The 11,247-nt window shown below is 38.0% G+C and overlaps 1 protein-coding gene across 1 annotated transcript; it reads right to left on the reverse strand.

Annotated features, from left to right (window-relative positions):
• Nucleotides 1-860: 860 nt before the first annotated feature.
• prokr1a (prokineticin receptor 1a) lies at nucleotides 861-10,801 on the reverse strand. The gene is made up of 3 exons (XM_007246708.4): nucleotides 10,437-10,801; nucleotides 7,063-7,595; nucleotides 861-2,856 (listed from the first exon to the last, which is right to left on the reverse strand). The coding sequence occupies exons 2-3, from the start codon at nucleotides 7,527-7,529 to the stop codon at nucleotides 2,160-2,162; spliced, it is 1,164 nt and encodes a 387-aa protein (XP_007246770.3). The 5' UTR covers nucleotides 7,530-7,595; nucleotides 10,437-10,801; the 3' UTR covers nucleotides 861-2,159.
• Nucleotides 10,802-11,247: the final 446 nt, after the last annotated feature.

The raw sequence follows: 11,247 nt of genomic DNA on the forward strand, positions 1-11,247 counted from the left end.
GAATGTATATAATCTTGATTTTATACTATCAGCAACGAAACAAAGGTAAATTTATTATTATTATTATTATTATTATTATTATTATTATTATTGTGTTTTTCATACTGTCCCAACTCTTCTGATTTGGGGTTCTTAATCAAATTCGAAAAACAAAAAACAAGAGAAGTGAGATTTTTAGCTTTTTAGCTTTTTCTGAGGTATGTCATTTGCACTTGTGCATTCGATGTCCTCTCTCCTCAAGAGGAAAGCTAATGCCACTGGTTTGAGGCAACGGGTCGATGCCAAAGTTACTCAACTCTGGTCTGGTTCAGATGTTTTTAGCTAACACTACAAGAACCCTTCTCAGTCTTTCACAAAGTCCCCCCCAGAAATGTAATCCATCTGGACTGGATTAAACCTCTAAATAGGGGGATTTGATTTATGTCAAATCACAATCTGTTTCTCAGTACACGTATAAGACTTTACAACTGTCAGTGTAAACAAAAAAGCCCTGAAAACGATCAGATTTCTTCTGTTAATGCCTTTGCCCAGTTGTTTGGTCACTTGAACCAAAGAAGTCCTGATTTCACCTTGTTGGTCCTCAAGATGCAATTCCACTGTACAAGTCCTTCAGTCCCTTTACCTTCTTCTCATACCCTCGTGTTTGTCCTTGAGGTACTGTGGCATTTTGTACATGCCTGGGTTGGTCCTCAAGATGATAAGCCACTATGCCAATCCATTTGTTTCTTGTCTTGTTCGGTCACTCTAAGCGAGAAAGTCCTCATATCACCCTCATGTGCAATATTGCTAGGGCTGCAACTAAAGATTATTTTGGTAGGTGACCTATCTGACGATTTTTTTTTGATTAGTCGATTAGTCAACGATTATTTTTATTATCTATAGAAACAGCAGAAAATGAGATTTAAATGGCATTTAAATACCTGAACGTTGTTTAATCGTTTAAAGTACTGCTATTTAGTGATTAAATATGTAATCTGTTGTGTTTGGTCTCTTTTGGATACACAAACTAAGTTTTCTCCTTTGTCGGTTTCACTTTCTGAGCTACCTCGCTCTCGCGCTCTCCATTACTCTCTCTCTTTCTATCACTCCTGCAGATTACCTGTGTGAGGAAGAAGCTGACTGGTTGATGCTGGACTTGCATCACAGTAAAGTGAGGGCAGAAGTGGAATTCTCTGTGTTTGTTAGTGTCTAAGCTTGATGGTATCTCTCGAATCTGTACAGATTTTCGTTGGGTGAACTCAGTAGCTAAACCCAATAAAAGTATCTGCTTTTGTGACCCTGGACAATTTCTTCCAGTACAGCATTCTTGTATGCGTTTTTAAAAATTCCCCTGCCACCATACAACACCTTAGCTTGTGTTGAGCACTATAAGGGCGCATCAATAACTCTGAATTTGTTAAAGTGTGAATAAAAAAAAGCTTCTGTATCTACTTGGGAAAACGAGTTGGACAGGGATATGGTGGGGTTTTATAGGGGGTTTACCACAGCAGTAATGTTGGTTCTTGATGTGCCATGCCATCCTTCACATGCCAATGTTGCTCCTCAAGTTACCATTACACTGTGCAAGGCCTTCCATACCTTCGCCTTATTCACATCCATTCCACTTATTAGGTCACTATAAGTGAGGAAGTCCTCATGTCACCGTCATCTGCAATCTTGCACATGTTAGTCCCTAAGATGCCATGCCACTGCACAAATCCTTTAGTTCCTTTACCGTATTCTCATTAATTCTACTTGTTCAACAATTCTAAGAGAAGAAGTTGTGCCAATGTGCCACCATGCCAATGTTGGTCCTTGAGATCCTATGCCATTTTGCAGATGGTAATGTTGGTCTTTGAGGTACTCTACTATGGCACCAAACCTTCCATACCTTCACCTTCTTCATGTACATTTCTCTCTTATCACCCTCGTCTGCCATCTTGCACATGCCAGTATTGATCCTCGAGGTGCCATGCCATAGTGCACTTCCTTAATTCCTTCATGTTATTCACGTTTATTCCACTCTCTTTTACTGAGGAAGTCCTAATGTCACCCTTATCCACTATGTTTCACATAGTAGCAATTGTCCTTGTGGTGCCCTACCATCTTGCACTACCAAAGTTGGTTCTTGTGGTGCCATTCCTACATTCCTCTGTTCAAGCCCTTCCCTACCGCATACATTACACTTGTTCGGTCACTCTAAGTGAGGAAGTCCTCATGTCACCCTCATCCGCCATCTTGCACATGGCAATGTTAGTCCTTGAGGTGCCATGCCATTGTGCAAGTTTCATTCCCTTGAAACACTTGGCGGCATTGTTCTTTACACTCACAAAGCACAGGGTGTTGATGACCCCGTTGCTCATGGCGATGCATTCGATGATGTAGAACGCCACCAACGAATTGCGTTCCCGCGTAATCAGTGCGGGGTAAAAGTCCCGCAAGATGGCGAAGCCGTAGTACGGCGCCCAGCACATCACATAGGCTACCAGAACTGCGATCAGGACTACGACGGTCTGGCGTCGTCGCCGCAGCCTCCGCTGGAGCTGCTCAGTAGGAAAGCCTGGGACTTTCTTGAACCACAATTCGAGCGAAATGCGGGTGTAGCAGACTGCCATGACCACCACTGGCACCAGGAACTCCACGACCAGAACGAACAAGAAATAGGTGCGGTAGAGCAGCTGCTGGTCTGCGGTCCAGATCTGGGCGCAGAAGATCTTGTTGCCGTGGGAGACGGAGCCATGAGGGTACTCCTGTTCCGTGGCGAAGTATGCCGAGGGGACGGAGATCAGGATGGGGACGATCCAGACCCCGAATATGAGCCAGTAGGCGGTCTGGTACTTCATCCGAGGCTTCAGGGGATGCACAATGGCCAGGTACCTATCAAACACAGACACATATAGAGAGTGTATAAACATAAATGTATATGCCAAGTTGTGTTGAGAAGTGATTTTTTTTCTACTAAAAGCACGTCCTATTATGGTGTCCTTTTATTAAAAGGAATGTAACTTTAACATACATAGCAGTTAATATCAACGTTAGCAAACACTCCTAGTCTGTTAGCACAACGAGACATTACACCAAAGTTGTTTTTATTGCAGTATATTGTGTTATTGTTGTGATTCATTGCTCTCATCACTTACCTCGCGTGTAAAGCTGGTGTTGTGCCGAATCCAGCACCCCTGCCAGAAAAAGCACCCTCTCTCTGGAGCGCGCACCCATGTGTTCTTAATAAGAACAAAGATAATTGCTTTAGCTTCATCTAAATTAGCTTTATCTTTAACTAGAAACACTTTCACTAGAGGAGGAGCTTTTCATGGTGGGGGTGCAGATTTCGACACACTTTCAAAATAAAAGTTTAGACAATTTCTGCTTTTTCTGCAGTATCATTTTTTGGGGGGGGGCAATATTTGTTTTTTTGTGCAACATTTGTCTATAGTGCAAGTTATCATGTTTATTGTCATTAAATGTATTGTGAATAGTGTTTCTACTGTAAAGCTATCTGTATGTCTTACTTTATATTATATTTTATTTTATTACTCTTCTTGTAAATATTATTCTTTGCACATTGGTGTGAATCTGCACCCAAGTTTTGTGATGTGACGATACAAATCTTATCTTGTATCTTCTATCTTGTGTCTTGAATCTACACCTGCACGTTTTAACATTTAGTCCACTGCCATAATTCTCTTGGCCATGATCCAGTAAGGGCTTTTGGAACTTCTTGTGTGGCAACGCAACTCGGTTTTGTAATTTTTGGACCTCGTTCAACCTTCACTGGACACGCTGTGCATGTGAACCAAACAACGTGATTATATTTTAGTACAGTCAGTCGACTCCCCGGTGGTTTCCCTGGGAAGTAAAGTCCTGAAATCACATTCTGGTTCATTTGCTGGGTCATTTTAGAATACTATGGTATGTTTTTTGCTGTTAAAGCTTAAAAAAAGATTATTTATGAATGTGGACCATTCTCTTGACTGATCTCCATATTTACTCACAATTCAGACTACACAGAAATTATGTTTTTCAGATTAATCACTTTATTTTTTTTTTTACCACAACTAGGACAGCTTAAGCTTTACCTCAGCTAAGTATGGAGACAATATGAGAAAAATGAGACAGTGAAATGAATTATTTTTTAATGCTAATGCATGCAGCAGCAATTCTCTTCAGTTCTTCCTTTCAAAAATTAAAACAGTATCGCAATGGTTGTGATACCACTGATGGTGCTTTCTTATAGAGGCGGGGTTATCCCAAGATAACAGGGATACTATTTCATGGTTCTAAGAAGTTTGTACCTGTAATGGTACAGAAATCATGTTCCAGGAATGCTCTGAAAACATGCGACATGATCATTGTTTGCATCACAATGTTATAAGAATGTTTCTCACAAATAACGTTTCCAGCTAAACATACTATAAAAATCGTAACATTCCCAAAACTACTAAATGAAAACAGTGACACAAATGACTTACAACCTCATTGGCACCACATCAATCCCTCACCCATCAATCCCCAACCAGGACCCCAACCACTAGATCAGTTGAATAAAAAAACATTTCGGTCAGTACACAACAGTATTAGACAGCAGACTTTGTCTGAGGGAGGGATCTGTACCTACAGTCTGTGGCAAGTCAGCAGATGAGGGAGATGAAAGTCCTTTCAAATAACAAGTTTTGAGCTTCTATCACTGAATCCATTTAGCACGAGCTAATGCTAAATCGTATATGCTTAGCATATAAAATGGGGTGTGGCCAGCCAAAAAATTATTTGCATAAAAGTGATTCTGAAAGGGACTGAAACTGTCAAGGATAGAGCTGCTGTGGGATACGGCTCTTTATGTGAGAATGATTTTGTGTAAAGAACTTTGTAAACATGTTTTGACCTGCAGTATTCTAACTTTTTTGTTTTAAAAGTTTTATACTATCTCTAAAAATCTTAAAGGGTCACTGAACCCCCTGATTTTAGCTGACTGCACCTTCAGCTTAAATTTAAAAAAGGCAAAGAAAATGTCAGGACAAGTTTGGGAGGGTTGCTTGGTGATGTATGGGTTTAGAGGTTAGGCAAGAGTGAGAGCTGATTGGCCTCTGACAGCGGTGAAACGCAGATGATTGAACGTCGGCGGGGGGGTGGGGGGGTTTGGGGGGTATTACTGATTGACTGATCTGCATATACCAAAATACACGGAAACATCACCCACTCCTACACTACAGTTAAACCAGAGAGGCAGTAGCGCTGTATAGGCGGAAATTACAATAATAAAAGTGTTTTTCAAATGTTAGGAAAGGTTTATAAAAGATTAAGCAGGATTGGTGTGTTTTATTACTTCAAATGGACATATATCACCTATTAATAGTAAAAATATGGTTTAGGGTTTAGTGGATCTTCTGTTTTTGCCTATATTTAAATACACTGCACTACTGGGGTTATAAGCTGATTTGGCGCTGTCAGATCACATTATCGTATCCAGCTGACTCGCTGCTCTTTGTTCTTTTGGACGTTCCAGTGGAAGAATCCCTCTTGTCCTCTGAAACTGCTAAGCTTATAAGACTTTATTTGCTTGCCGAACTTCACAGAGGAGAACAGACATCTCCCAGATGTCAGTGTTTGACAAATCTCCACTATAACAGCCCCTTAACTTTCAAAAACTTGTTTCACAACAAAGACTATGTGTATATGAGATCAGAAGCTGCGGAAAACAGTTATATCATGATTTAGATCCAGCCACAGTCTCTGGAGTCTGGTTGGAAAGGTCATTCCACTCAGGAATAGTATGTATTTTTCCATTATTGGGTTTCATGTCCTTTAAAACAAATAATAATAATCTGTGTACTGAAAGATATGACCATTGTAAACATGGATTATGTAAATATAGTAATACACACGTGTTTCAGTAAGAGTAAACCTGCAAACCAGAGTATTACCATTAAATTAGACTTGCCAATATGTGTCTAATTTAGAAAGTGTATCAAAGAAGGGTCATTCCACCCAATGGGTGCCATTTGCTAGTTGTAACTCTTCCGAATGTTTATCATTCTTCAACTCTGAATCTAGTAACACATGTATTTAACCATTTAAAACATGTTCTGGGCAATCTCAGGCAGCTTTACTCAATTTTTTTTGTACAAAGTTTCTAATCCTTGAAGGTGGTTAAAAACTTAAAATGTATGTTTAAAAGCAAGTCATTTTTTTTTTCTCAAGAAAGTCTTTATCTTAAAGAAATGATTGACTGCATGTTCAAATAATTTATATTTTTGACCAAAAGAAAAATCACTATATATGCAAGCACATTATATTTTTCTAAAATATGCAAAGCCATTTTAATCTAGGTCAAGAAGACCCAAACCAAAAAAATTGATCAAATTCATTATCATGTGATTTGTTAGACAAATGAGTGATCTATGCTTAGAGTTTTTACACCTGTATTTATTTTATTGTTGATGATTATGGCTTACAGACAATTAAAATAAACGAAAAAGAAATCTAGAATATTATATAAGACCAGTTGGTATATAAGACTTTTAGCAGTGTGGGCAGTGTGCCAAGTCCTGCTGGAAAATGAAATCCACATCTCCATAAAAGTTGTCAGCAGAGGGAAGCATGAAATGCTGTAAGACTTTCCGGGAAAACACTGCAGATCTGGATTTCATTTTCCAGCAGGACTGTATCAATTGGTCTTATATATTATATTATAAATAATAGACACTGATTTTTTTTTTTTGCTGTAAGCCATAATCATCAAAAATAAATGAAATAAACGCTAAAAATAGATCAATCTCGTTGTGTGATAAAATTATATAATATGCGTTTCACAGTTTAAAACTGAATTACTTTTTGAGATGCACTAGTATTATACATGTGGATGTTTTCCCACACAGGGGTTAAGTCTATTTTTAAAGACTATATTTTTTATTTCAGTGGAAAATCTCCATTTAAATGCTGTGAAACTGCCCCATCACGTTTAAATGTTTGTAGACTGTAGAAAAAAGCCAATAAGGCATCTCTAACTCCTTGGTCTACAGCTGCAAAACTTCTGGAATTCCAAAGAGGTCGTTGCTAGTGTCGTCCTGCTGTGAAAACACTCACCTGTCCACAGCGATGGCCAGCAGGGCGTTTGTGGACACGTAAAGAGACACTGTCCTCAGGTAGTTTATAGAAACGCACAGGATGATCCCATGGTCCCAGGAAAGCTGCTTAACCACGTAGTAATCCACCAGGAAGGGGCAGCACACCACCGCCACCAGGAAATCCGACACTGCCAGGTTAGCGATCAGCAGGTTGGTGATGTTGCGCAGTTTTTTGTACCGAGCTAAAGTAGCGATGAAGAGGCAATTCCCAATCCCGCAGACCAGCATGATGCTGACCAGAACCGCAGCGATGATGATGGTGGCTACGAAAAAGGCTCTGCCCTGAGTCGTGTCCGGGATCTCGTCTAGGGGAACGTCGTAATCCAGAGGAATGTCGTAGTTTGCCACAAGAGGGTTCTGAGGGCTCTCTAATGGCTGGCCTTGTGTCCACGTTACCACCAAGACAGATTTGTTTCTTTCCGCCATCCTTCACCCCTTACTCGCTGTTCTGGGTCAAGCTCTTTCCCAACTTCCTTCAATCTTACTTCTCTTCTGGAAGGAAAATGAAAAGAACAAGATACAGTCATCCACCGCAAATCCAATAAACCCAAACGCAATGACGTATTTTCTTGGTTTCTTGATTAAAAGAATCTACTCATAAATGTGTATATATATATATATATATATATATATATATATATATATATACTTGAGATCAAAATTAGAGAACAACATATAATTTCCTAAATATTAAACTCCCTGCATAGCCCTATTTAAAATGTTCCAAACAGGAGTAAAATAGTTATATTTTAAACAAATTTCACAAGTTATGTGTATTATCAAGCAAAATATAAATATAAAAAAGAGATATTTAAAAAAGAACACTGATCAAAATTAGAGTACACTTTCAGATACCTCCCAGTTCCTGGTGTCAATCTGGCACCTGGTGCTAATTTCCATAATTATCTGACAAACCCTATTTAACTGCCAGCCTAACTTCCAGTTTTCACTGGTTTGCAAGATGGCCAGCCGTTCTAAAGTAACTGAAACCCTCCGGCAGCAGGTTGTCCAGATGAAGGCCAAAGGGATGAGCATATCTGCCATAGCGAGAGAAGTGGGTCGTTCCAAATCTGTGATTTCTAGAATGTTGCTTCTTTACAACACTACAAACTCATTCAAGTCCCACAAGAAGGCTGGTCGCCCACGAAAGACAAGTGGAAGAGAGGACAGGATAATACGGAGAATCGATTCAACACAGCAGCTGGAATTGCTCGCCAGGTCAGCATTGAACAGAGCAAGGATCTGTCTCGTCATGCAGCGTCTCGACGTTTAAGAGCAGTTGGACTGAAAGCCCACTCTGCAGTGACCAAACCCCTCATAAGCAGAAAGAATCAAAAGGCTAGACTAGCCTTTGCTGAAGAACATGTTGTGTGGACAGAGGAGAAGAGGTCCAAAGTTCACTTTAGTGATGAAAGTAAGTTTAATTTATTTGGGTCTGACGGGAAACATTATGTTCGTCATCAGACTGGGGAAAGACTGAACCCAAAGTGCGTAGAGAAGTCAGTGAAAGGTGGAGGAGGAAGTGTCATGTCCTGTTTCATTGTTTTCAGCAACAGGAGTTGGGCCACTTATAGAGCTACTTGGCAGACTGAATGCAAATGTTTATCAGAACCTTCTTCGACAACATGCAGTTCCTTCCCTGCGTTCATCACCCAATCAGCCAGCAGTTTTTTTATGCAGGACAATGCCCCCTGCCACACAGCAAAATGGGTAAAGCAGTACCTTGAAACTGAAAATATTGAAATAATGAAATGGCCCAGAGCCCAGAGTCCGGATCTAAACCCAATAGAAAACCTTTGGAAAATCCTTGGTGACAAATTTATGGCCAAGAAACCCACTACTGTCACCGAACTGTGGAAGAGACTGAAAGAAGAGTGGACCAGAATCACACCAGAGCAGTGTGAGAGACTAGTGATGTCCTGTGGCCGCAGATGTGCTGAAGTCATTCAAAGCAATGTACTGTACACTTCTTACTAATGTTTGACTGCTGTAACCTTCAGAAAAAAATGCTGTAATCTTTCTTGGTGCTATAGGCATTGTTGTTCTCTAATTTTGATCATTGTGCTTTCTGCAAAATAAAGTTTTTTTTTTTTGTTGAAGTGCCTTGGTTATTTTACAAAATACTATTCTCGTTGCATGGTAAAGCCACAACAAAACATCTTTCAAATGTTGAGCATAAAGAAATAAAAAAATGTGAAAAAATCAAGTGTTCATAATTTTTTTCTCTTATTTTGATCTCTAGTATATATATATATATATATATATATATATATATATATATATATATATATATATATATATATATATCAAATTATTCAGATGCGTCTTTCATTTCATTACTTCTATGGAAACAAAATATATATGGTGTGTGGTATTTTACAGATAAACATGTGACCAATGCAACCATTGTGTTTGAAGTTAAAATCATATACTTACAAAAAAAAAAAAAAACATTGAAGAGGATTTTTTGGTTTTAAAGTTTTATTTAGACTAAAACCGGTTCTTCATATAAATCATAACACAGAAATGTATTAAAGAAAGAAAGCCTTGAAGAGTATTCTTTTGTATTTTTGAGGTTTTAGTCTACATAAAACGTCCAAAAAATACAAAAGAATACTCTTCAAGGTTTTTTATATAAATTTCTATGATATTATTTCTATCAAATACATAGAAAATTTAAGAATGTTTTTTACTAAAACGTTTAAAAATGTTCTTTCTAGTAATAAAGAACCCTTCATTTTTATCAAAAGCGTGCACTAAATACAGATGCCCTATTTGTTGATTAACTACACTGATAGGATAAGGATGAGATCTATCTATCTTGCTTTAGGTTTCCATTATATTATAATTATAATTAGTTGAACTAAGTTAAAGACAATGGAACTGCAAATTAAAGTGTTACCATTAATTGTTATTATATTATATTATAATTAATTATAATTGCAGATAATATAAACCTAAAGATAAATCTAACACAGCGATTAAAGCACAACGTCTCTGGTTTTACTGTATAATAAATAAAAATGTATACAACAGCGGCTGTATAAACCCAGACCCGTTTACTTTCATTCACAGAAACACGGTACTTGATTTATACGCGTGTACACGCAGTTGCGCGATCGTGAAAATTAGCGTACATATATATTTTTGTGCAAACCGTGTCAAGCGGAAAACAACTGTACATCGTAAAATACGTTAATTAATTCTGCCGCGCATAAAGATTGTCAGTGTTTACACAATATCCAGTAAGGAGAATTATAAATAATATTCATAAAAACAGGTTTTGAGAGCTATTAAATTATTGTAAATTATTTAGACAGATAAAAACCCTACCTGATTTATTTGATTCCATCTGAATTCTGTTGTCCAGTCTCTTCTTTTATAAAAGTAGTATCTCTCCTGAAGATGCGCCCTGAGCTCGTGCGACGCGCGCATCCCTGCGCTGAGCTCCTCTTCCTCCAGATGTGAATGAAATACTTTTTGTTTTCCCCCTCTAGCGGCAGTTGATCAGTGCAGCTCAGCTCCACAGAGAAACACGCAGACCCTTTCAGGAGTCAACCGAGAGAAAAAAAGACACTCAACCAGGGTTTATTGTCTTAAAAACGTGTTTTAACATTCAAACTTCTGTTTAGAGTCTTCTATCTATCTATCTATCTATCTATCTATCTATCTATCTATCTATCTATCTATCTATCTATCTATCTATCTATCTATCTATCTATCGGTAGATATCGATATATACTTTTTATTTTTATTTCTTCCCAAGTTTCTTTGCATCTTTTTCTTTCATTCTTTCTTTCTAGTTTTTACTTTTTATTTTTATTTCCCTCTTCCTTACATTTTTTCTTCTTTTCATGTTTCTTTGCATCTTTTTTCTTTCTTCTTTCTGTCAGGATGCAGGCAGGAACACGTGGAGGCGGATAATAATAGTAATATCAGGTAAGAAGGATAATTTATTAAATAAATAACAAATAAACAAAGAAACAAGGAACAAATAAATAAATCAAAACAAACGAGGGGTTATAATAACATAAACAAACAGGGAAAACAAAGAAACAAACGAGGAACAGAAATAATACAAAACTAAACAGGGCAGGGAACTAAACAAGGAATAAACAAGGAGCAAACTAAGATAAACAAAGAG

The sequence above is a fragment of the Astyanax mexicanus genome, chromosome 21 (genome assembly GCF_023375975.1).
Source record: "Astyanax mexicanus isolate ESR-SI-001 chromosome 21, AstMex3_surface, whole genome shotgun sequence".
Lineage (NCBI taxonomy): Eukaryota > Metazoa > Chordata > Actinopteri > Characiformes > Acestrorhamphidae > Astyanax > Astyanax mexicanus.